Source organism: Neophocaena asiaeorientalis, unplaced genomic scaffold (genome assembly GCF_003031525.2).
Source record: "Neophocaena asiaeorientalis asiaeorientalis breed wild unplaced genomic scaffold, Neophocaena_asiaeorientalis_V1.1 scaffold418, whole genome shotgun sequence".
NCBI lineage: Eukaryota > Metazoa > Chordata > Mammalia > Artiodactyla > Phocoenidae > Neophocaena > Neophocaena asiaeorientalis.
The window spans coordinates 2,993,791-3,020,074 of record NW_020175731.1 but is presented as its reverse complement, the minus strand read 5'-3'; the positions used below and the strand labels follow the sequence as shown (position 1 = coordinate 3,020,074).

The 26,284-nt window shown below is 41.2% G+C and overlaps 2 protein-coding genes across 8 annotated transcripts in view; one reads left to right on the top strand and one right to left on the bottom strand.

The window, feature by feature from the left end:
* The first annotated feature begins 324 nt into the window (after positions 1-324).
* NOPCHAP1 (NOP protein chaperone 1) lies at positions 325-6,969 on the top strand. Its single transcript, XM_024732180.1, has 4 exons — positions 325-503; positions 2,244-2,330; positions 4,397-4,533; positions 6,406-6,969. The coding sequence occupies exons 1-4, from the start codon at positions 389-391 to the stop codon at positions 6,637-6,639; spliced, it is 573 nt and encodes a 190-aa protein (XP_024587948.1). The 5' UTR covers positions 325-388; the 3' UTR covers positions 6,640-6,969.
* A 5,449-nt stretch (positions 6,970-12,418) lies between these two features.
* ALDH1L2 (aldehyde dehydrogenase 1 family member L2) overlaps positions 12,419-26,284 on the bottom strand; it is a 55,917-nt gene continuing 42,051 nt past the window's right edge. For 6 of the 7 annotated variants that reach the window (XM_024732095.1, XM_024732097.1, XM_024732098.1 and 3 more), the window contains 5 exons: positions 26,019-26,117; positions 23,061-23,226; positions 21,501-21,606; positions 18,794-18,993; positions 12,419-16,793 (listed from right to left, as the gene is read on the bottom strand). In XM_024732095.1, the coding sequence (XP_024587863.1) occupies positions 16,738-16,793; positions 18,794-18,993; positions 21,501-21,606; positions 23,061-23,226; positions 26,019-26,117 (627 nt within the window). In that variant the 3' untranslated portion in view covers positions 12,419-16,737. The other variant, XM_024732096.1, reaches the window with a different exon arrangement.

Genomic DNA, 26,284 nt, shown 5'->3' with positions numbered 1-26,284 from the left:
AGAGTTAACACTTCTGAACTGTACCCGTAAAAACAGTTAAGATGGTACATTCTGTGTTATGTGTTTTTTTTAACCACAATTAAAAACAAAAAAAAAAGGAAAGGAGGGCAGCCCTACCGTGCGCTCTTCAGGTTTAGCTAAAAAGCCAGCCTTGCCAGCTCTTTCATCCAATCACAGGGTCCCCAGACCCTCCTCCTTCCTTTTCCCATGATAGGAATGGCCTACTCACTCCGCTAGGGGCCGCCCTCGCCGCAGGCCACCCTCGCTCCGCCCTCGCCCCGCCCCTCCGACTTTCCTCTAAGTGTAGTCCTGGCCCCGCCCTCTTCCCCAGCCTTTTTCCGGCATCCGGACGTGGGGAGGGGGGCTGCTCTGAAGACGGACGAGCAGCATGGAGGCCCACGGCGAATCCCAGCCCGACGCGAGCTGTTCCTCGTTTTCCCAGGACGGCTCCGGGGTCTCGGTGTCCAGGGAGCTGCTGACGGCGGGCAGCGGCGGCCGCGGAGGTGACGGGCGGGTGGCGGCGGCGTGGGGCGCGCACGTGCGGCAGGGGTCGCGCTGCCGGAGCAGCCGGGGACCGGTCGGCGGCTCCCTGCCCAGGCCTGGCCCCACCGAGGGACCCCCGGGGTGGCCGCAGGACTCGGTGTGGGACCGGGCGGCTGGGGGCGCGCACCCGGCCTCGGGCCTGGGCGTGGTTCCTGTATCCTGCACCGCGGTGAGCGCCCACTGATGTGCGCCACAGCAAGACACCTCCCCTAAGGGGACGGCCTTATGGTCGGCTCTGGGTCCCAGCAGTTGACTGGTAAGGGGAGCGGATGAGTATTAACCACCCTTCCTCGGCAGATGCCCACAGAGCCACCCTTAGTGCCTCTCTCTAGAGGAAGACGGGTGCAGGAAATCCGCACAGGATTTCAGACACCATAATAGAGAATTAAAAAGCAAGGATTCGAATCCCAGCCCCACGAGTTATTCACTATGGAACTTTAGGAGAGTTGTTTACATTCCCAACAGCTCAGTTTTTACATTGGGGAGATGGAAGTAGTAGTATTCTCTCACTATTGTGGCCTCTCGCATTGCGGAGCACAGGCTCCGGACGCGCAGGCTCAGCGGCCATGGCTCACGGGCCTAGCCGCTCCGCGGCATGTGGGATCTTCCCGTTCTGGGGCACGAACCCACGTCCCCTGCATCGGCAGGCGGACTCTCAACCACTGTGCCACCAGGGAAGCCCTTCTTAAATACTATTTTGAAGAAAAGATTCTGTGAGAATCCAGAACATCCAAAGAAGTTATAATAATAATAGCCGAAGCTTTCTTAATGCCTGCTTTGCCCCAGGAATTAATTCACTAATTTAATCCTCACAACCACCCTGTGTAGAAGGCTCTGTTATCCCCATTTATAGATGAGGAAACTGAGACCTGGTGTATCATACAAATGAGTGACTTGCTGGAGATCGTGTGGCTGGGAAGTGGCAAAACTGAGATTTGAATCCAATCAGCGTGGCTCCAATGCCCATGCTCTTTGCACTAATCCAATTGCTAGGTCTAAGGTAGTAAGCAAGGAATGTTGAGCTGCTGCTCTGAGGGTGAACGGGATTTTTACACCAGAGTGAAGAGATTTTCGAGGTGTTGGAAACACGGTGCGCAAAGCCTTGGGTTTTGAAAGACAAGTCCTGTTCTCAGAGCTCTGATGAGCTGGAGAGTTGGGTTGATTTGAGGAGTTGTGAATGTAAGGCTGAATAGATGGAGTTGGGAGTGGGGAGGTTTAAAGAGCTGTTTTGTCTAGGTTGGACATCTTTACTGAGGGGGAACTAATCTGGCAGGCATGTTTTATAAATGAAGAAATTAATGCTCAGAAAGCTTAGGTAATTTGTCCAATATAATGCAGCTGGTAAACAATTTCTGGCTTCACTTAACCCTTATGGTACTTTGTATTGCTTCTTGTGTTCTGTCATTGCCGACCCATATTTGTCATTGATGGGTTTCTGACCCAGAAAGGTGCAGTTCAGTGTTCATTTATTACCTGGCATTGGTGACGCAGAGATGTAGGAGACAGATTTAAGAAAGGGGAGATCTGTGTGCAGAGCTAAAATGTTGTAATGGAACTTGGAGTGCTTCTTTTTTTAAGAAATGTGTTGGGAAGTGAGGAACAAATGGTCAAAACCTGAGGGCTTGAGGGTGGTCTTGGAAAGTTTGCTGATGGGCTCCTGTTTCTTTATGCTATAGTAAATGAAGTGTGTGTGTTTGCAGGTATATGGGACAGGTTGCTCATCAACTCCAAGCCTAATTCCAGAAAGAATTCCACTCTTCAAACAGTTCGGATAGAGAGGAGTCCCCGTAAGTACTCTTCCCTCTCTCTCTCTTCCTTTCTCTCTCTCTCAAGAACCCTCTGATGTGAAATTCTGCCTAATTAAGTTCTTATTTGATGGGACAGTATCTGCCTTTGTTGTCAGATATCAAACCACAGAGAGTGAAGCCGAGCAAGTCTTACGTGGGAATTACGTTGTGAATTCAGTGCACAGGGATAATACAGTATTCACCTGAATTAAGAGGGTAACCTTGCCCAGAAAAAATCCTTGTGGGATGGATTTTTAGAAAGCAAAACCAATTATTGTTAATCTCCATGGGAAATTTTTCTAGAGGTTACTGAGTCCTGAATTCAATATTCATGTGTGGGAAAACACTACCAGATCCCATTAAATTGGACATAATTACTTAAATAGTAAATGTTACTCATAACAGGGCCAGTTCTCTTCATTGATTACTCTGTCATATTGCTGTACTGCATGCTCATAGACCACTCATACTTTGTTCAGGTAGCATTCATGTAATACTCAGGTTCTGTGTAAATCACTCTGAATGTTTAAAAAAAAAAAGAAGAAAGACAAGAAGTAGTAAAAACAATGTAAGTGATGCATGAAGTTGTCATGTCTATAAACTAAGAAATGATGAGTATTCCGAGAGGGGAACTTAACTATAGTATGCACTAAATCTACAACAGCTAAAATGACTGCATGGTGGCTCCCCGTTCAAATCCAAGCTTTTGTGTGGACATAGGTTTTAATTTTGGGGGGGGTACATATCTCTGAGTGGAATTTCTGGATCATATGAAAAGTATTCTTTAATGAAGAAAAAATTGCCAAACTCTTTTCCAAGTTGGGTATGCCATCTGGAATCCTTCCAGCCATCCTGTATCACAATTAAAGGCCATTTCTTGACCTTCACCTCGACTTTCTTCTCTTCTTCCGTACTCTGGACATTTCAGTCAGCTGTTCTGTGGTTGTATCAGTGACTTAAGGAGTTCTGAGAGCCTATGATGTGCATAGTTACGTGCCGGGCCTCTTTTTAGAGCTAAAGAAATTAGAAATCCCTTGTTTATTGACTCCCCTGTGCTTACCATAGTGCCTTTCAGTTATCATCCCTGTTTTACAGGTGAGTAAACAGGTTTTGATTGGTTAAATTAAACGTATTAGTTAGACCTCTGTGGTTGTAAATGACTGAAACCCCGTTCACATTGCCTTCAGCCAAACGATGTTGGCTCATTTTGTTGGGGAAAAATACCCCAGTGATTTCAGGTACATCTGCATCCAGGTGCTTGGCATCATCCGGGATCTTCTGCTCTGTGTCTCTTAGTTCTGCTTTCCTAGGTGTTGACTTCATCTAGAACAAGCTCTTCCACGACCGGTGGCAGGTGGGCCAGTTTATCAGCAGCTCCAGGCTTACATTCAGCAGCTCACTTAGTCATTTACTCGGAAAGAAGGGATATTTCTCTCATCAGTTCCAACCAGAGTCCCAGGGTGATCTCTGATTGGCCTGACAGATCACAGTGTCGTTAAACCAAATCATAGTGGCCAAGGTTGTGGAACACGTCGGCATGAATGGGGTAGGGACAAGAGTGACTAAGAGTGACAGAGCTTAAAAGGAAAGTCATTGTTACATTATCAGAAGAAAGGGGAACAGATGTTGGGCAGGTAAAAACAGCCATTGCTTCATTAACATGCCCAAGATAACTCAGATAGTAAGAGGTGGTACTGGGGTTCTATTATCATCGTCGGTGTGACCCCAAAGCCTCGGAGCCTCGTGCATTTAATTATTAAGTCCTACTGCCTACTTATTGAGTTACTGTTTGTTGAATGCCAGCCTTCTAGGAATTTCCAGTCCTGGGCATATATGAGAAACACAAAACATTGAGAAATAATTGCAGAATTGTGTAGTCCTACCGTTTTAAGAATTCAGGAGAGGATGGGAGTTTGTAAAATGGAAGGAATTTGAAAGATTTTATTATAATTATTGTTATTCCTGTCAAATTTAGAAGTGTTTTTACAGGAAATTCTGGATTTAAAAATTTGAAGTTTGGCCAAATACTAACATAAATATTGATAAACTATATTTTCTCTCCTTAGTATTGGACCAAGTACAGAGCTTTCTCCCACAGATGGCTCAGGCAAACGAAAAGCTAAGGAAAGAAATGACAGCTGCACCACCTGGTCATTTCAATATTGAAAATATTGACGAGACTCTCGGAAAAGTTATACAAATGGTAACTATGCTTTTTTTCATTTCATAATGTAAAATTACCAGTATGCCTCGTCACCTGAAAAAGAGAACCTTAAAATTTTAATTCTGCGTGTTTTTTTCCTTCTTTCAAAGTCAGCTCATGTTTCCAGTACTGCATAGATACTCGGTCATGTGATTAAGGATCTCATAGGTCAGTAAGCTTCCCTGGGTGAAGTTTAGGAATTTAGTAATTCAACATCATAGGAAGGCCTTTTTCAAGTCAAATAGTACATTTGTTATCTTGAAGCATTTATTTACTAAGTGTTCTAACTGGATTTTTTTCTTACTTTCCCATCTGAGGCCCAAAAGAGGTAATCATAGTCTGATTCATTGAGAATGCAAAAGTAAATGATGTGTATAACAGAATAACTGATCACGTAAGCCACACGTGAAAACTGTCTCTCAATTTAGGCTCATACCTTATTTCTACACTGGAATTCCCTGTATAACACTCGTGTCTGGACAGCGCTGACACCATTGTTAAGAATCATATCTGATTCATCAGCAGATCTGGCAGCTCTACCTCCAGAACACATCCCAAATCCAGCCATTTCCACACGGCATCCACCACCCTTTCTCTAGGTGATTACGGTCTCCCCTCTGGATTATCCCGGTCATTTCCCAACCAGTCTTCCTGCTTCCACCCTTTCTTCCCAGAGTCTGTTCTTCACCCAGTGTGTGTGGCCTGCAGTTTGGGAACCAGGGTGCTTGCCATCACATTTCTAATTAATTCAGAGTCCTTCGGGGGCCTGTGTGATCCTGCCTCCAGCTCTATGTTGACCTTGTCTCCCACCAAGGACCCTCAATGACTGCACTGCAGTCTCCATCTCCTTGCTCCGGGCCTTTTCCCTCCTTGCAGAATGCCCCTCCCCAGATTCCTGCGTCTTGACTCCTTCCATCTCTCATCACTTGTCACCTTGAGAGGCCTTCTCGGTGGCTCTCTTATTAGCTTTTATTTTTTAAAATTTTCACTGCCCTACACTATGCTTTCTGTGTAATTGTTTATTGTCTTTCTTTCCCAACTAGAACAGAATTCAGCAAACATTTTCTGTTGGGGGCCAGATAGTGAATACATTAGGCTTTGTGGGCCCTACTGTGTCCGTTGTGACTACTCATTTCTGCCATTTCGGTGTCTGAGCAGCTGCAGGTGATATGTAATGAATAGGCAAGTTTTATAAGCTTTATTTATGGACACCGAAATTTGAATTTCTTATAATTTTCATGTTTCATGAAATATTACTCTTTTGATTAGCTTTTTCTACCACTGAAAAGTGTAAAAACCATTCTTAGCTCAGAGCTGCACGAAAACAGGCAGTGGGCTGGGTCTGCCCTGCAGGCCGTGATTTGCCAACTCCTCAAAAACATAAGTTCCACAAAGGCCAGGATTTTATTGTTGTTGAGCCACTAGTGTGGTACCTGGTTCATGTTGATACTTGTTAATATTTGTTGAGTGAATTGTGTTGAATATAATCAGGATATATAGAATTCGGTTGTGGGGGACTTTTTAGACTTGCAGTAAATATAAATCATTATGGTGAAAAAAAAAAAAATCATTATGGTGGACTCTGGCAACTGAAAGAATAATAGTGCCATATTGTATTAAGAACTTTTCTTGTCCTGGGGAATTCCCTGGCGGTCCAGGGGTTGGGGCTCCATGCTTTCAATGCTGAGGGCCTGGGTTTGAGCCCTGGTCAGGGAACTAAGATCTTGCTAGCCACGTGGCACAGCCAAAAAAAAGAATGTTTTCTGTCCTGCGTGCTTCTTGGGCTAAAGGTTGGTCCCTTCCCAAAGTTGTTACTGTAACTTTTTAGGGAACTGCCCTGAAATAAATTTCCCACATGGTGGTGTTTTGCAGGATGTGGCCTTGTTTGAGATGAATCAGTCTGATTCAAAAGAAGAGGACAGTTCAGAAGAGAATTCACAAGACTGTTCAGAGGACAGTTCAGAATTTGAGGATGAAGATGATAGCACCTCTTCTGAAGGTGAAGTTACCATCGATACCATAAAGCTTCCTCATTCAGAAGATGGAAAAGGCAAAATAGAGGTTCTGGACCATCCTACCAGTGAAAAAAAAGAAACAGGGAAATAATCTGAGAAACAGGTGATAGATGCCTGCTAATTCTGTGAAAAAGAATGTGGCTTGCCGGTTATTTTGCATTTCAGATACCTATGGTGCTTTTTTGCAATATTGAATGTATTTTGCTTCTTGGAGAAACAGAAGCTGGCTTTTAAAGAGTTGGAAGAGATAGCATTTGGGCATCTTCTAAGAGCAGACTGTTTTTGATCTCATGCTAAAGAGATTTAGTTTAGAAAGCTTAACTTTATGTATGGTGATGAGTGAATTTGTTGGCATCCTCTTTCATCAGCATAGACTTCAGAAATCTCAAACTTATTTTAAAGTAAAAATACAAGTTACCCATTTGTTTTTGTTTTAAATTGGCCTCTTGGGGCTTCCCTGGTGGCGCAGTGGTTGAGAGTCCGGAGTATAGTTTCTTCACAATGTTGTATTAGTTTCTGCTCTATAACAAAGTGAATCAGCTATATGTATACATATATACCCATATCCCCTCCCTCTTGCGTCTCCCTTCCACGCTCCCTATCCCACCCGAGGGAGAAATTTTTTACAAAGAAAAGAATTACTTATATTTAGATGCCCTCAGACATATCTACTTTAATTAAAAAAAAAATCCTTTCCAGTTTGTGCTGGAAAACTGGTGCTCTGTGGTTTAATCACTGTCAGTGACTCTGTAGCCTCTCAATGCATGTAGAATTTGCTGGTTGGAAAAATTTGTGGTTTTTTTGGTTTTGTTTTTTTTCTCATAAAGGAATTTTTTTGTTTGTTTCAGCTATTAAAATTATTCCTTCCAGTTGCCCACAGTTTTGAAACCTATTAATTGTAGAGAATAGGGACACCCCAGGAAAATAGAGCACAGTACATAAAAAGGTAGTAACAGGTTTTCCCTTTCAAAAGGCAAAATGATCCTGCATTGGAGTTGCCTTTCGGCCACATTCTTGATCTTATTTAACTTGTTTGGGATCTCATCTGCCATGGGACTGGCTTTGCTCAGGATATAGACCTGAGAATTTAAAGGACTGTCTCCAAGTGCATTGAGCTGATGGGACTTTGTTGCCTAATATCTTAGGGGTTTGTTTTAACTGTTATTTCCTACTCCTCTCATTAGCCTATGACATCTTGTAAATACTCTGAAGATAATTCTCCAAGTTCCTTCTGGTATTTTTCATTGGGAATTGGAAATTGGCTGTGCACTCAAAGTGTGCAGAAGTGAACAGATCTGGAAAGGAGACTTCTCAGCTGCAAAGGGTATTATGCTGTACTTTGTAGCACCAAACACAGGTGTGATGAATTATTGGTGTGACTATTTAAGGATTGTCTTCTACTAGATAATATTTATGCCACATTGTGGGAAGAGTTGCATTTGTCTGGTTCACTCCTTAGCTTGGTGCATGGTACACAGTAGGCACCGAATGATGTAGATAAATGAGTTTACAGGTGTATTGAGGATGTACAGGGCATTTTAAGCCATGGTATCCATGCGGATATGAAAGTGTAACTTCACCGGAAATACAAAGCCTAGTAGAAATAGTCTGATGGTCAGTGAAAGAGACTAGTCAGTCTAGAAATATATACTAGTGTGTAGAATTATATTTCTCTCCTGCCATGGCCTTCTCATATAATACAACTAGGTATTCTATACAGTTAAAGAAGTCAACTAAATTCAGTTCCTCTGGACGTTCTTATGACATAGGAGGAAAAGGAAAAATAAAAATTTAATATGTGATAGGGATGTCATTTTAAGTAAGTGTAAAATGGTTGAATTATTTAATATACAGAGTCAGGGATGGCTGTTTTTAAACAAAGTTGGATACTAATATAAATTATGTATGTCTTAAAGGTTTAAATATAAAGAAATAAAATTACAAGTTTCATACTAAAATATAGATGAATATTTAATAACATAGTTGGGCAAAAGTTTTTTTTTTTTTTTTTTAAAGCAGAACATCAGAGCTTGAAATTACAAAGGAAAAGAGCATAGAGTCAAGTTTGAGAATCACTGGTCTACGTCTTAGGTCCTCTTGACTTCACTTTACCCACCGGATCCCAGGAATACTTCCACCACACTCTCACGGCAACATATTACTTCCCTTAACCTACCAAGATCTCTCATTCTGTCACACCCCAGCCATCCCATCTGTTTCTGTCATTTGTCCCAAAGCTGCTTTAGAGTAGTCTATACCATCTGCTTAAACTCCTAACTTTTCAGCCCTCTGCAATTTGGCTTTTGAAACTGTTTCCCTAAAGTCTTCCATTACTGAGTATTCATTCGGCTGCCATCTGAACTAGACTGTGTGAATGGAACTCAATTTCTTCCTCTTCAGATCATCCCCTAAAAAAAAAAAAAAAAAAAAAAAAGGATCATCCCCTGTTTTCATCCTCCCAGTGAATGATACCACTAAACTAAAGCCTGGAGTTTTGGGGGCTCTGAAATATGAACTAGAATGGAATTTCCACAAGGCTGGTGACTTTGTCTGGAACATGGCTATACTGTGTGGCATGTGGGATCTTAGTTCCCCAACCAGGGATCGAACCCAGGCCCCCTGCATTGGGAGCGCAGAGTCTTAACCACTGGAGCACCAGGGAAGTAAGTCTCCTATAGCCCTTTTTTGGTTGTTGTTGAATTTTATTTTATTTTATTTGTTTTTTGTACGGCAGGTTCTTATTAGTTATCCATTTTATACATATTAGTGTATATATGTCAATCCCAATCTCCCAGTTCATCCCACCCCGCCACCCCCATAGCCCTTTTAAAATTAGTGTATCATTTAAGAATGTTTATATCATGTAAATCATATCTCTGATAAGGGGTTAACATCCAGAATATATAAAGAACTCCCACAACTCATCAAAAAACCCAGTTTAAAAATGGGCAAAGGACTTGAATAGACATTTCTCCAGAGAAGAAATACAAATGTCCAATAAGCACATGAAAAGATGTGCTTTTATATCATTAACATCAGAGAAATGCAAATAAAAACCACAATGAGATACTACCACATCCATTGGGATGGCTATTATAAAAATAAACAAAACAGAAAATAGCAGCTGTTGACTAGGATGTGGAGAAATCGGAATCCTTGTGAATTGCTGGTGGGAATATAAAATGGTGCAGGCCCTCAAACCAAAAAATGTAGGGACTTCCCTGGTGGCACAGTGGTTAAGAATCCGTCTGCCAATGCAGGGGACACAGGTTCAATCCCTGGTCCAGGAAGTTACCACATGTTGCAGAGCAGCTAAGCCCACGAGCCACAACTACTGAGCCCACGTGCTGCAGCTACTAAAACCTGCATGCCTGGAGTCCGTGCTCCACAAGAGAAGCCACTGCAATGAGAAGCCTGCGCACTGCGATGAAGAGTAGCCCTCCACTCAGCTTAACTAGAGAAGGCCCGTGCACAGCAATGAAGACCCAATGCAGCCAAAAAAAATAAAATTGAAAAAAAAAAATGTAGAATTACAAAAAAAAAAAAGAAAGCATAAAATTCATAAATATTTAAAACTAGTGGGTGGCAAAGAAGTTTAAAAGTCAAGGGACAAATTGGGAAAAATAATTTCATTGTAAGGCAAGAGTGAGTGTTATATAATGGGCTCTTTCAAATTAGTAAAAAAAAAAAAAGACTAGTATCTCAATAGTGAAAAGGCCTTAGGACTTGAACAGGTAACACACAGGAAAAAAATGTTCGGTCCCATTTCTCAAAGAAATGCAAATGAAACCAATGTTGTATTTTTTACCTCTCAAAGTGGCAGATCAAACAACAGCTAGTACTTAACTGAGCCCTTTTTATGTGTCAGCCACTATTCTGAGTGTTTTATGTTTAAGAGTTACTGCCACTCACACACAAAAATTTCTCGAGTTATACATTTAACATCGGTGCACTTTATGTATGTTATACCTTAATTAAAAAGCTGTTTTGTTTGTAAGCAGTGTGCTCTACAGTCTCTTGGAAATTAAATCACCATCATGCTTTGGTTGGTCTGACCCTGTGGGTTCTCTGCCTGATGCTTTGGTGTGAGGTGATGGCCGCCATTTGGAGAACAGTTCTGTTCCTGCTAAGGCTGATGAGATGTTCTCTTCAACCTTGTGTATTATCTTTCTATGGCTCTTTGACAGTCATAAATCAGAAAATTAGGTGTAATGGTCTTTGAAGCAAAAATATTCTTAATGAGTCTCCTCTATCCTCCTAATACTTTAACTGTGCATCAAATATGGTACTTATAAAAAAAACTGCCTTGCAAAGTAGCTCGTATTCCTGTGCCTGAGTCCACTACTACGGTAGGAAAGACAAGTAAAGAGGTTGAGTCTTTCATTTGTATTTCCTCAGTGCCTGGCATGGTGCCTTTCACTCAGAATGTACGATAAATGTTCGTGAAACTTTTTTTTCCTCTTGATGCCAATAAAGTAATACATGTTAAACATCAGTGGTTCACAATCCTGAGGAAAGAAAGACAGGTTTACTATCTTTTGATTGGTAGACTTTTCCCAGAAGTTTAATGGTGGAATCTTTGTGGTTGATTCCTCACCATATGTTCATGGAAGATCCTTGCCAGTGATTGGCTTGGGGATGGGCATGTAACAACCTTCCCAAAGAGGCACAAGCCAAGTCTTGTTAGTAGGCTTTTGGAAAGAAGATTTCTCATTCCTAAAAAAGAGGTACATGAAAAGATGGCTGCTTTCTTTTGAAACATGGATATCTTGTGACTGGATATGATTCCTGGAACTCTGGCCTAGTGGCCATAAATGGAGCCAGCTCTTGAGGGTACAGTCAGCACGTCAAGGATAGCAAAGAGAAGCAAGGAACATCACTGAATTACTGCATCAAATAACTGTAGACCAAACTATCACTGGATTTCTTGTTTTGTGACACAATAAATTTCCTTTTTGTTTAAAAAAAGAAAGACCACCATCTTATGAGATATTCTCTTGTACCTACTTCACAGATTTAAGAAAAAAAAAAAGTGGAAGGGAGACACTAAGCAAATTTTTTTAAAGCCTTACAATAGGTAACTGGTGGAGCCAACTTTTAAGTTCAGTCAGCCACATCCTGCCATTGTGGGCCTAGCAGTCACTATGCCACAAGCATGGGCTGTGAAGCTGGATCGATCCCAGCACAGCCACTTTCCGTTTGTAAAATGGGGATAAGAGTATCTCCCTTATGAGGTTTCAGTAAGAAATTAATGAGTTAATACTCATCATGTTCTTAGAACAGTGCTTGGTAAGTGTGAGGTATTATGATGCTGTAAGAATAATGCACAGGGCTTCCCTGGTGGCGCAGTGGTTAACAATCTGCCTGCCAGTGCAGGGGACACGGGTTTGAGCCCTGGTCCGGGAAGATGCCGCAGAGCAACGAAGCCCGTGCGCCAAAATACTGAGCCTGCGCTCTAGAGCCCGCGAGTCACAACTACTGAAGCCTGCGTGCCACAACTACTGAAGACCGTGTGCGTAGAGCCGGTGCTCCGCAACAAGAGAAGCCACTGCAACGAGAAGCCCGCGCGCACCGCAACAAAGAGTAACCCCAGCTCACCGCAACTAGAGAAAGCCCGCGTGCAGCAACGAAGACCCAATGCAGCCAAAAATAATTAATTTTTTTAAAAAAAAGAATAATGCACAGTGGTGGCAAAAATTTGGAGAAACTGTTGGTAAGATTACAGATTGCTATATCCTTTTAATCAGATTCCACCTCTAGGAATTTATTCTAATTAAGCAAATAACAGTTCACAAATTTCTATCTTAAGATTGACTGTGACATTTAAAATAACAGAAAGCAAATGCAAATGTCCAACAGTAGAGAACAAGTTGAATTAAAGCCACTGAACATATGCAGAGGTATGTTTATTGACATAGAAAGATGCTTACATATTGTTAATTGAAAAAAGCAGGTAAAGTTATGTACAGTATTATACTAGTTCTAAAAAAAGTGTATTCATAGAAAAAATCTGGAACATCTCAAATATCTGTGGTTATTTGTGGAGAGTTTATGGCTGAATCTTACCTTCCCATTTTATTATTTTTACAAAATTAGGTATTAATCATTTTAAAAATCAGCTTGGGTGTTATTTGTATAATAGGTATAATAATAGTAATCCACCCTATCCATCATGTCTCATGTCTGATAATCTACTTATAGCCCAGGTTTCCCTTGATAGCTTCTATTGTCTTAGAAGGGAGGTATGGGGGAACCAGTTTAGTTCCTTGCCCTGTCTCTAGTCATTTCCACAAAAGCTCTTGCAGTTAATGTTCACTCTGCTTAGCTTTTTACTTTGACAAATGTTTAACATTTGCCTACTATTCATTACTGAGGGCCTGATTCAGGCATCGGCAGTAACAGCATCTTAGCTTGGTTAAGACTACCAGCTTCATTGCTTGAGTGCCTGTTCTGCCACTGAATAGCTGTGTGATCTGGGCAGGTTTCTTAACCTCTTTCATTTGAAAGCAAATATTTATTGAGCTCCTCCTACGTGTTAGACACTGGAGATACCTCCTTGAACGAGGAAGCACCTGTTCACGAAGCTTACATTCTAATGGGAAGAAATCGATGATAATAACTATGCCAAGGTGGTGGTCAGTGCTACAACAATAATGCAGGAGAAGGAGACTAAAGAATGAGGACAGATGAGGTGTGAATGTGGGGATCTATGTGCTATTTTAGGAAGAGTGGTCAGCAAATGGATCTCTACTAAGATGATGTTTGAGCAGAGACTTGGAGGAAGTAAGGCAGCCACCGGCTGGGGGTGGTGTGTGGGGAAAGAGTTTCAGGAAGAGGCAGTGGTGTGCTGGCGCTGGCCCACACTTGTTCTAATTACCTGCATCTCATCCCAACTCTGCATTCAGTGAAGTCAAGTTGGTAGCTTGAAATCAGCCTTCGTGAGAGCATCTGTACACAGAAATCAGCAAATGCTACAAATCAGAGTTTTCTTTTCCTCTCAGAGGGCCACTTGTTAAATATCTACCAGCACACCGCTAAGAAGAAAGAGCAGTAAGTGCAAAGGCCCTGAGGTAGGAGTGTGCTTGATCAGTTGGAGGAACGTCAAGGCAGCCAGGGTGGCTAAAGAGAATGAGAGGGTAGTTGATAGGAGATGAAGTTAGAGGTAGCTGGGAACAGAATTGATAGGACTTTGCACAGTAAGTACACTGGACTTTATTCTAAGTGAAATGGGGGCCATTAGAAGGTTTTGAGCAGAGGAATGACACCATCTGACTCAAGCTTTGAAGCGAGTCAAACAGGGAGGAATCGGGAAGGCCAGTCAAGAGACTGGCGATAACCTCTTGGTAGTGGTGGAGCCAGGAAAAAGAGCACCTTGATTCATTCATCTTTTCAGATGTTGTGAAGATTAAGTTGGCTTAGCATAGTGACTAGCACACAGCAGCCCCTCAATAAATGATAGCTGTTGTTATTGACATGCCAATCCTGGGGGTGGGGGAGGGGTGCTCATATCTAATTAGGAAGACCAGTAATTCCAGCACCAAGTGGTAAGTACTATGTTCCAGACAAGTGAGAGGATAGAGAGACACAAGCAAGTTGGAGGATAGGAGAGGCCAGGGAGGGTGTATTTCAGTAAAAGGCTAGGGTGGGGGTGGGTGGGTGCTGGGGGCTGCTTTAGCAAAGGCATCAGGAAGTGGACTTGGAAGGAAAACAGAACTTTTAAAAGTGTCTACACCTCCCCAACTCCCCGGTTCGGGGGACAGATCACAGCTTTCTCCTTCAGATTAGCAAAATAATCAGTGATCTGAAGAAATGGTGATAAATTAATTACTCAGTGTGTTAATTAAATCACCTAGTAGGCTGTGCATCGTTACGTTCCAATTCAAATTCACTGGTAATTTTATAAATTCCATGGAGCCTTTGATTCTGGTCAGCAGTCGGATATAAAAACTCAAGCCGCTGAGAACTTTAGAACTCGCTATGGGAAAAGGGAGTTCTTAATCTGGAGGTCAAGCATGGGTTTTAGGAGGTCTGTGAATCTCTTGAAGTTATTTGCAGAACTAGGTGTGTACGTGTGAGTTTGGGACAGAGGAGATCTATAGCTTTTATCAGATTCTCAAAGAGGTTTATGGCCCAAAAACTATTAAAAGCACTGCTAGTGAGAGTAATATTAGAGGGTAAAAGTCATTCTAGAAGAAATGGCCAGGTTTTTGTTTGCCATTTCATCTATCATTAAAATATCTGGTAAAGTGATACTTTAAATCACATGAAATCAGTTAAAACACTGCATTTAAAAAGTGGTTCCTTTCTAGTAAGAACATTGTCATTTTATTCAAATATGAACTGTCAGTTTGAACCCAGCTGGGTCCACATTTAGAATTTCACCTGTGCCGAGCTCTGAATGAGCTGTGGTACAATAAAAAACGCTTACAGGCAAAATTTGCTCTGTTGATCATCCAGGATCATCCCTGATATTCTTCCTATTGAATGTTTTCTGCCCCTGATTTTTGTTATTGTTGTTTATTGATTACTGATTCCCTACATTCTTCTGACGTTAAGCTGCCAAGTTTCCGAAGTAACAAGTAATCCCTAAGGGCTTCTTCAAAGCCAATGAGATAGAGATGTTTACTGTAAATTTTTAAAAGGAGGATTCATGGAAATTAATTGCTCTGACCACCTGCCAAAGACTCTTCAATTCAGGATCTCACCTTCTTCTAGTCATACATGGATGGTTAGAATCTACCCACCTACTCTTGTCTGACAATGAGCAATTACGTGAGTACTACATGGGTTGTAATAATTCCTCTTTCTTGAGCGCAGAGAATGGTCCAGACACCTTGTTGAGTGTGTTATGTATATTATCCCACCGGATCCTTACAACACCTAATGAGATAGGGACTTTATCCCTGTGTTATAGATGCCAAATCTGGGCTTTGAGATATTAGGTAACTAATTTGCCCAAGATCACCCAGCTAGTGGGCGGCAGAACCAATTGGTAGGAGAATGGGAAACCAAATGTCCTAGAAGGACGAATGAGCTGTAGAAAGAAAAGCACCCTTTTCCTTGTACCATTTTTCACTACATGGTATTTTCCAGTGCTGCTGTATCAGATGCTGGGTCAGACAATGGAGGAGAAAAGCAGCATAGGAATTGATGACTACTGGAAAGGGTTGTAGGGAAATTAATTCATTGAACTAATATATCTCACTATATTTTTAAAATAGTGATGGGGAAAGCACTTAACTTTTATTGAGTATTTGAGGATTTACCACAAACAAAGCCCAGTGCAAGGTGCTGTACTAAGATTATTGCATTGAATCCTCATAATAAGGCTTTCGAGGGAGGCACTACTGTCCCCATTTTACATATAAGGAGACTGAGGCTCTGAGAAGTTGCATAAGTTTCCCAAAGTCACATAGATAGTAAGATGGTAAGATATGAACCAAGATAAGCCTCCAAAAGCTATTTGCTTTATAATACATCATACTGTAAAATCCACTTTAAAAGCTATTGACTAGAATTTAAACTATTTGGGGCCAAAGATCATGTCATTAAATTTTGTATACTCCTCAGGACATAATATAGTACCTCGTACTTGGTATGTACTCAAGAACTGTTTCTGGGTTGGTCACTCATCACAGTGGGTTGAAAAATAGAACATCAAAGGCACAAAGATGTATCTTATTTCCAAAAGGAAAAAAAAAAAAAAGAACTTCCTTCACATTCCTTAGAGGATATACTGTTTCTTGAGAGCAAAATTACATAAAATCTTTTCAACAACCCTATATGCCTGGTTCAGAGGTTAAAACCTGTACATATTATACAAGGGCTGCTAACAATGCACTTTCTGTATTATAACTGCATGATATTGATGTCTGCAAGATGAACAACCATGACTAGGTTAGTCTTGGTGGGGAACAAAAAAAGCAGCTTGATATTTTAGAAATATGTGTGGTATATGACATAGTCAAAACCCAACAACTACACATCATTTTAAGGTATAAAAGGGGTATTAGAAAATACTCAGGAACATGTGTAAATGCTTAGACACGTGGCCCGACCCTCTTTGTGGTCCTTGCGGTTTTTTTCAGCTGGTGGCTGACACCTCCTTCCTCAGCACAGCCCGGCTTCTTCAGTGTGGAGAGCTGCGGAGCGGTGCTGTCTGAGAGGGGTTCCTGATGATGGCACTGCTCTAATATTCCAGCGTCACGGTCTTGGTTTTGAGGTATTCGTTTAGAGCTTCCTCACCTAGGGAAGAGAAAAGCAGCTGATGGACCACGTTCGCAGGTGGATGTGATGTCGCCAGATCTTGGACACAGGTGCAGGCATATCCGTCACTAAGCGAATAGAATGGGGCTGAGGCAGTGCTTCTCACACTTTAAATTCCATGTGAATCACCTGCAGATCTTGTGACACTGCAGATTCTGATTGGATTAAGTCCGGCAGAGGCCCCAAGGTTATATGTTTCTAACCACTCCCCGACGATGCTGAGGCTTGTGGTGCAGTTTGACGAGCGAGGGTTTAGAGAGTGTTGGCTTATCACTTTCTACCCCAAACCCTTCCTTTATTTCCCAGCTTGATGACAAATCTCCATGTCTATTCCTTGCCCGTTCAGGCTGAACAGAAGTGATCAGGATACTGTGCTTCTGATTACATTAAATGAAGCAGAATAGAGCAAAGAAAGTTTGAGATCATTTGGTCTCATCTTATTTTAAAGTTAAGGGAAAGGCAGTTTTCCTGACTTACATAGTATGTTAGAGACACAGGGGCATATCCAGGAAAAAATAAATAGGTCTGCCTTTCTGCTTCTATTCTGTTCCTATTTTGAGCTACCACAATCATTGATTTCTACAACAGTTAAAGGGCATGAATACCACAGGTGAAATTAGTGAGTATATGATTCTGGAAGTTGAGCTAAACCCAGGCTTCTTAATGTTAAATTAGAATCACCTTAGGGAGCTTTTAAAATTCCTGATCCCAGGTCATACCCCAGACCAATTAGATCAGCCTCTTTCCTTTTTTTTTAAAGCTCCCAGGTGATTCTAATCCAATGTGCACCTGGGAACCATTGGGCTGAGGGAGTTTCAAATTAGGAGAGGAAGAAACTGTTAGACAAAGTCTACTGTTTTATAATAAAGCAGACATGAAGTGTGTCGATCATTCTCTATCAAAAGACAAGTGGAACACTGTTGTCTCACTTTATAAAAATAATTTCCCTAAGAAAATCTCCCCATGTGTTTTGGATCCAGGGATGAAAGCCAGGTTGAAGATATGAAAAAAAAAAAAAAAAGACTTTACCTTCAACTCAATGGAATTTAAAACGAGAGCCACTTTTATTGTTGCAAATACACTGCCAAAAGTCTTCAGGAAAGAGAAAATGTAAAAATACCCCAAATTAACCCAATTTATGTTAGCAGACTGTAATTGCAGTAAATCACAAGCATTTCAATTTTTGAAACAACCTGCCAGACTGACTATGGGGCGTGAGAACATGGGCTGCATAGCCAACTGTCTGGCTTTGCATTCTTTTTGCCAGTGGCTGTCTGGCTGACTTTGGGCAAGTTACCCCAAATCTCTGAGCCCCATTTTTCCCGTCTGTAAAATAAAGATAATAATAGCACCTACACTCCCATGGCTATTGTGAGCACTGCTCGTGCTATTACAGGTAGAGTATCAGAATAGGGCCTGGTACATATTTAGTGTTCAAAGTAAGCTGTAACTGGAAATGTGATAGTGTTACTGCCCACGGTGAATTACATTTTGGGCTCTCTGCAGACTCTCAATCTGAGCTCCCAGATGCCCAGAAAACTCTGCCAGTTTCAATGTTGTCTCTGAAAGACTGCCAGGTGGCTCAGAGACAGGATTTATTCTTGGGGCTAGCTGGTTATTGCCTTCTACCCATTTTCCTTTCTTGGTTCCACTTGGTCCCATGACGTCTAAACCAAGTTCATGCTGAATGTCAGGTTAAAAAAAAAACAAACCTAACATATTTTAGCTAAAAGATATTGTCAGGGTTTTCTTTTCAACACGAATCTTCTTTTTTAAAAGGAAACACTTTTCCACACAATTTGAGTACTTTTCTATATTTACGTTATGTTCAATAAAATGTTTAACTTTGAAAAAAATGAGTACCCTTGAAAGCCCAGATCCAACTGCCATGTAGGAAATGCCCTTTAAAGCAATACAAGAGTGTTGCATGAAGCGGACTGTTCTGTGATGTGCAGTAGAAAGGTAAGGCATATTCATACCTAAGTCTTTTCCAAAGCCAGACTGCTTAACTCCACCAAAAGGGGCTGCCACATCCGTCTTGTTGTAGGTGTTAATAAAAACAGTTCCTGCCTCTAGCTTTTCACTCACATACATAGCTTTATTTATGTCTCTCGTAAAAACCCCTGAGGCCAAGCCGTACTCTGTATTATTTGCTCGCTGCAATACTCCATCGATGTCCCTGCAAGATGTTTTTAGGAAGACATAAAACCTCATTAAATGCAAAAGCAAAACACTTTCATTTTCTGTTCTAATGTTTTTCCCCTCCGTGCTAGAAACAGGAAAACATTACTGCCAATGCGCTTACATTTTTATAAATGAAATATTCCAGGCTTACACCAAAAGAAACTCCCAATGAAATATTACAACTCTAGTATTATATTTTTCACATATATCATGAAACACCTTTTAAAATCTGAAGTCATCCTTTCAGCCTTCTTCATTGCTTCTCCTTCATGATTACCCCATTTGTTTTCCGCTCCCTTGAGCTCCATTTACAGACATATTCTCAGAACACCCGCAGTGTCCCTCCATCTATTCAGATTTTACATGCACATTTCAAGGCTCATTCACTCGATGCCTCACCCTGAAGCCTTCCCAGATCCCACCAGTGCCACTGTTTAGGCAGGTAGTGTAGTGGCCCGGTGAGAAGGCTCCATAGCCAGACTGCCTGGGTGACCTTGGGTGAATCATTTCATCTCCCCTGCTTTTGTTTATTCTTGTGAAAAAATGGAAATAATAATAATAGCACCTGTCTTCTTGTCATGAGGATTAAATGAGCTAATAGTGTCTGAAGCACAGGAAATGCTCAATGAAAGTTAGCTATAATAGGGTAGCACATACTCCTCCAATTCAGTATTTTGGTTTACCTTTTCGTGTATTTGGTGTTCACCCTCCAACTAGACTGGAACCTCCCCGAGGGCAGGGATAACATCTTGCTTTTCTGTATACTAGGGTGTTGCACCATCAAGTGAGAGTGAATGCAATTAATATGCCAATCCAATAAAAGGGTAGTAAAATCATCCCTTAAATGGGTCTGGTGACTTCCCTGCCTTTTGACTCAGTATGTGTACACACCAAGTAAGTGTAGATGTGAACCTGCTATTCTCTCAGTTGGGTCCAGTTCCAACATGCCTGCCATAGTGTGAGTATCTCATCTTTATGAGTGTCATTACTAATGTTAAAAAAATGCACGAACTACAACATGGCCAGCAAATGTAAGCCAAGATTTTATCTGGGTCTCCGGCAAAGAAACACGATTTCTTTTCCAAAACTGGAGCAAAAATTAGTTGTGCTGAATTCTTTGAGAGATAGCATAGGCTTCAATGTGGTGTCTTCCCAAGGGATTTTCAAAGGTAATCTTGACTATACACAATCTTCAACTCGCATGAGAAATGTGGAATCTAACTTGGAAAGGACTGAGGCTCTGCTAAAACTCTCACACTTGATGCACTGCACCTGATTGCACTGCGAATACGTATAGCCTGGACTAAGGCCGAAAGACGGCTGTATGCCATTGCCCATTGAGGACTACTGAGACGACATAGCTTCACAGCACACCTTGCCCACTTTTAGAATAATGAGCGTAATGACTGCAATGTCACCAACAGCAAACACTTGACTTATTTAACACTTAGAATGACCCAGAAAGGTAGATACTATTAATAAGCCAACTTCACAAATAGATAAACTGCACAAATAGAGAAACTTAATAGAGGAATTAAGTGGCCCAAGCCCACAGAGGTCGTCAGTACACACTCTACCTACTACACTTCCCGCCTAGGCCCTCTGGGGTTAATTGCCCATCTGCTTGTCTGTCTCCCCTATTAGATGGTGACCTCCTTGAGGACAGGAACTGTGACTTATCTAGGCTTACATCCCCTAAAACTGGCTTCTAATATCTGCATATTTAACACAAGGACCATCCTATGGGGGAACTTATAATAAGGAAAAGAGGGTAACAGGGCATCCTTGGATCAGTATGTCAAAAGGTTACTCACTACAGCTTAGTGTCCCCAAAGGTCTCTCACAGTATGTCTGTTCAAGACCAAGAAGTCCTTCTGAACTCTGTATTCTGTTTTCTCATTGGTTAAAGGAAAACTAAAGCCAGAATTCTGAAGAATTGTGTGCAGTATACCATGAGAGTCTATTGTGTTAAATATTCTGATATGAGCTCAGTTACCATACGGCCCTCTTTGATATGCTAAACACCGAGCATACCAAAGTTTCAGGCACCATAACAAACCAGTATGTCATTCACGGTTGATTATATATGGTGATTGTGGACATTTCTACAAAGAGTTGAGTATTAGGCTTTTGGGGGCATGATCCCCTATGGAGAAAACTTTCTTTGGGAAAATCAGATTTCATAGATGCTGCCTTCCCTAGAAATGTAAATGCGAAAACCAGTTCTGTTATTCTCAGTTACTGACCTTATTCCAGAGACATTTCAAATGCTGACTGTACAAAAACTAAAACTTAGCGAACATCCCATAATGTCAGCCATTAATTTAAGCTAAGGAGCAAAAATGTATTACAATCTACATTGGTTAGCATTCTCTTCTAATTATTAAGACAATTATGGTAGAAAATTATATGTTCATTGATTTTATGCTCTGTACATAGCACAATGACAGAAAAAAGAGAAGTATCTAGGCAATCTGGTCAAATCATGCCTGAGGAACATACCCATTTTGGAATTTAGAAATGACCATAATAGGCCCGAAGGATTCCTCTTTGGCAAGATACATGTGGTCTTCCACATCTGTGAAGACAGTAGGTTCCATAAAAAAGCCTATTTGAAAAACAGAAGAAAATAACATCAATTAAAGGGTAATTTTCAATTAGTAGTTCTCTCGTTTAATTACATTATAAATTTTTTTCTTCCGTTATGGGTCAGTAAAACCAAGAAGACTTTCATTTTCCTATTTCGTGTTAGCGTTCCTAGGTTATTATATTTTTAATGTCCTTATTATAAAACTTTCAAACATATGTAAAAGTAGAGAAAATAGTATAATGAATAGTAAAGTAAATCTTTATGCATATTTTGCCATATTTGATTCTTTTTTTTCTTGCTGAAATAGTTTAGAGCAAATTCCAGAGATTACAATTTATACTCCACAAGTATTTCGGTACAAACCTGTGAAAAACAAGGACATTTTATTACACACCACAATACATTATCACACCTAACAAAATTAACGCCAATTCCTTATTCATAGTTTATATTTCAATTCCTTTTTTTAAGTTCCAATTTTTTAATTGAGATGCAATGACATATAACATATTAGTTTCAGGTGTACACCATAATGATTCGATACTTGTATTCAATTTCTGATTTCTGGAAAATATCTTTTTATAGTTGACTTGTTTGATTCGGAATTCAAACAAGTTCCACACTGCATTCAGTTGTTAGATAGCTTAAGGGTCCATTAACTCTAGAATATTTCTCCCCTTTACCCTACCCCTTATTTTTCATGCCATTGACTTGTTAAACAGACTGGTTCAGTTGTCCTGCAGAATATTTTATGCATTTCAGATATGTCATTGCTTCCTTGAGATGATATTTAATTTGTTCCTCTATCCCCTGTATTTCTTGTAAATGGAAAATATGACCTAAAGGCATGATTAGATTCATGGTTAAACATTTTTGGCAAGAATACTTCATAGACAATGCTGTGTTACACACTGGATCCCACAGGGGGCACATCATAACCAGCTGTCCTGCTGGTGCCCAATCTACCTACAACAGTAAAACATGAGGTTTTCCAGTTGCTGTTTGTTTGTTTTTCTCTCCTTTTGGGTATCATGACATTGAGCCATTCACATACTTCTGTAACAAGTACTACCTTAGACAACAGGAATGAATCCTTCCCAGGCTAAGCTGGCTAAGATTAAATCTCACATTGCCAGGAATGAAAATCACCAGTGCCTGAATAACACCGTATCCATTACACTTGTTTACTTACGCTGCTAAGGGCCTGTCACATCCATTTTATTTGATTTTAACGGCCTCGTAAAGCAGGATATGCACATTTCATCACATTTTACAACTGAGGCTCAGAAGAACTGTTGTTGAAGGTGTCACAGCTTATAAGTGGCCAAGCAGGATCTAGAAAGTAATTCTTCTTATCATAACGTAAATGACACTACTTTTGAGGCAAGATGGTGCTGCAACGGAAACTGTTACCATTTATTCCAACTTAAGAAGCCAGGCCCCCAGCACACCTCCTATGGAGGCGGTCTTACCTGGCCTTTGGACTTGTCTTCCTCCGTACACCAAGGTGGCCCCCTCTTTCACTCCGGCTTCACAGTACTGCAGGAGCTTTTCCAGATGGGCCTTATGATTTTGGGGTCCATGATCAGTAGATCTGTCAAGTGGATCACCAATTTTCATCTTTTTAATTTCTTCCACCTGTATGTCACCCAGTTCACAAAACACAATTGACTGTTAATAATAAGAATGGATACCCTTGACTGAGTTTCTACTGTGTGATAGGTGTTGTACTAAGCTGTTCAAAGATGTGTCCTCATTTAGTCTTTAGTAGCACTGGAGGTAGATATTTATTATTTCCATCTTATATGAGGAAACCGAGGATCAGAAAGGCTAAGTGACTCGCCCAAGGGCACACAGCCACTAAATACTGTAGAGTTTTCTTGCCTTGAAAGTCCAAGCTTGTAACCACTGAGTTTTAAAATTATCCCGAACGTTAATTCATTAAAATAGCAAACCTGATGTTCTGGAATTTTTGTTAATACAGCATACCTACACTCTTCATGGCAAACTAATTTCTAAAATGGCCACATTGCTGTCTTTTTCCTTTCCCCAAATGCGGCAGACTGCCCTTGTGAAATTCTCACGGTACAGCCACACCAGAGGATATACTAGAATGTTCCAATGAAAAACCATCTTTATCGAAGAACGTTCATCACTGATATGTGCTCCTTGGTTATCTTAATCGATTTCTCCGTTTCCTGATGTTAAGTCCAATTCTACTAAGGAGAGAGAAAGGGAGTTACCATGACCCCACAGGGCCATGAATTTGAATTTAGGTCTGGCAATAATCCCTCAGTAAGTGCTCAAGAAATACCTGCTGAATGAACAAATGAGTACTGTTCATATGTGTGCAAGACATGTTTGTTGATGGACTGATACAGCAAATCCTTGACATTTCTGGTCTCAGCATTTTAAATTTCAACAAGTTGTTGTGAAAGCCCATGACGTGTAGTGCTGTGCCTTGCATTTTACTAAGGCACAAAACTGAATTATGGGGATGTTCATGAGGCAGCCACTGCCCTCCATCTGCCTCTCCATATGACTTCCTTGTTTTCCACTCTCATGAGGAAAGATGCCTTTGCTTCTTGCGGGGTGGGATGGGGGAATTGGCTCTGAAGGAAAAAAGGCTGGGTGCTGGTTTTTTAAATAGAAACAAATTCGTGATTACTATTACCATAATAATGATAGAGTGTAGTATGTTTTTTTTAATTAATTAATTTTATTTTTGGCTGCGTTGGGTCTTTGTTGCTGTGCACGGGCTTTCTCTAGTTGCGGCAAGCGGGTGCTACCCTCGGCTGCGGTGCGCGGGCTTCTCATTGCGGTGGCTTCTCCTGTTGCGGAGCACAGGCTCTAGGTGCGCAGGCTTCAGTAGTTGTGGCACGCGGGCTCAGTAGTTGTGGCTCACAGGCTCTAGAGCGCAGGCTCAGTAGTTGTGGTGCACGGGTTTAGCTGTTCCCCAGCATGTGGGATCTTCCTGGACAAGGGCTCAAACCCGTGTCCCCTGCATTGGTAGGCAGATTCTTAACCACTGAGCCACTGTGGAAGTCCCTGTGTAGTATGTTTAGTGTTCATTTTAGCCACAGAATTCATCTTAATAGTTCTATGAATGACGTTTAGTCTCATATTTATGGAATCATGCCCAACTACAGGGAGTATGTATATATGTATGTATATATATCTGTCTATCTATCTATCTTAGTGGAGGAAATTATATACTATCATTTAACTGTAAATTCAGGATTTGTAAGAATCTAGTGGTATATCTCTCATAGCCAATTTAGGGATTTATAATAATCTAGGAGTATATCTTCTACAAATATCAAGGATCTAATATACTATAAATGCAGAGCAAGGTATAGGTAGTAATAGCTCTTAAGTATACCTTATCAAGTTTTCTAATATAGACCTATAACTTTTTACTATGAAAAATTATAGGGACTTCCCTGGTGGCTCAGTGGTTAAGAATCCACCTGCCAATGCAGGGGACACGGGTCCGAGCCCTGGTCCAGGAAGGTCCCACATGCTGCGGAGCAGCTGAGCCCATGCACCACAACTGCTGAGCCTGCACTCTAGAGCCTGTGAGCCACAACTACTGAGCCCGCGTGCCACAACTACTGAAGCCTGCGCACCTAGAGCCTGTGCTCCGCAACAGGAGAAGCCACCGCAGTGTGAAGCCCGCGCACCACAACTAGAGAAAGCCCACGAGCAGCAACAAAGACCCAACGCAGCCAAAAATAAATAAATAAAATTTTTTTAAAAAGAAAAATTATAAACATATAAAAGTAGGTAAATAATATAATGAAACTCCACGTACCCATCAGTCAGCTTCCACAACTGCCAACTCATGACCAATTTATTCCCCCACTTACTTCCTTCCTTTTTGGATTATTTTGAAGCAAAGTCCAGATATCATAATCTAATCTGTAAATATGTCAGAAACTACTTCTAAAAGATAAGGATTGTGTTCTTTTAAAAAAATATAACCATAGCACTATCATCACTATCATAACTGTCATTAATAATCCCAGAAGTGGGGCTTCCCTGGTGGCGCTGTGGTTAAGAATCCGCCTGCCAATGCAGGGGACACAGGTTCGAACCCTGGTCTGGGAAGATCCCACATGCCGCGGAGCAACTAAGCCTGTGAGCCACAACTACTGAGCCTGTGCGTCTGGAGCCTGTGCTCCGCAACAAGAGAGGCTGCGATAGTGAGAGGCCCGCGCACCGCGATGAAGAGTGGTCCCCGCTTGCCACAACTAGAGAAAGCCCTCGCACAGAAACGAAGACCCAACACAGCCAAAAATAAATAAATTAATTAAAAAATAATAAAATAAAAGCTCCTTAAAAAAAAAAAAAAAAAAAAAATCCCAGAAGTACTTTTAAAGTAAAGGCAATTTCTATACAAATCACAGAGCAAATTTGAAGACGCTTACCACTCTTGTCACAAATTCATCATGGATGGATTCTTCCACAAACAACCGACCAGCTGCAATACAGTTCTCTCCTTTGTTGAAAAATACTGCTCCCATGCCCTTCGGCAGCAAAAGAGAAAATACTGTTGTTGCTTGGGAAGTCAAGATTGTCATAAAATTGCACACACTGAGAATTAGATGTTATTGGAAGACAGCAGACAACACAGAGAAGACAGAGAAAAACACAAGCCCTTGGCCAACGTAGTGTTGCTTGGAGGTTCTTGGTT

Bases quoted from the DNA above. Each gene is read 5' to 3' on its own strand.
- NOPCHAP1 (XM_024732180.1), top strand. From the start codon at position 389: ATGGAGGCCCACGGCGAATCCCAGCCCGACGCGAGCTGTTCCTCGTTT. The intron at 504-2,243 runs GTGACGGGCGGG...GTGTGTTTGCAG, and splicing joins GGGCAGCGGCGGCCGCGGAG to GTATATGGGACAGGTTGCTC. The intron at 4,534-6,405 runs GTAACTATGCTT...GGTGTTTTGCAG, and splicing joins TCGGAAAAGTTATACAAATG to GATGTGGCCTTGTTTGAGAT.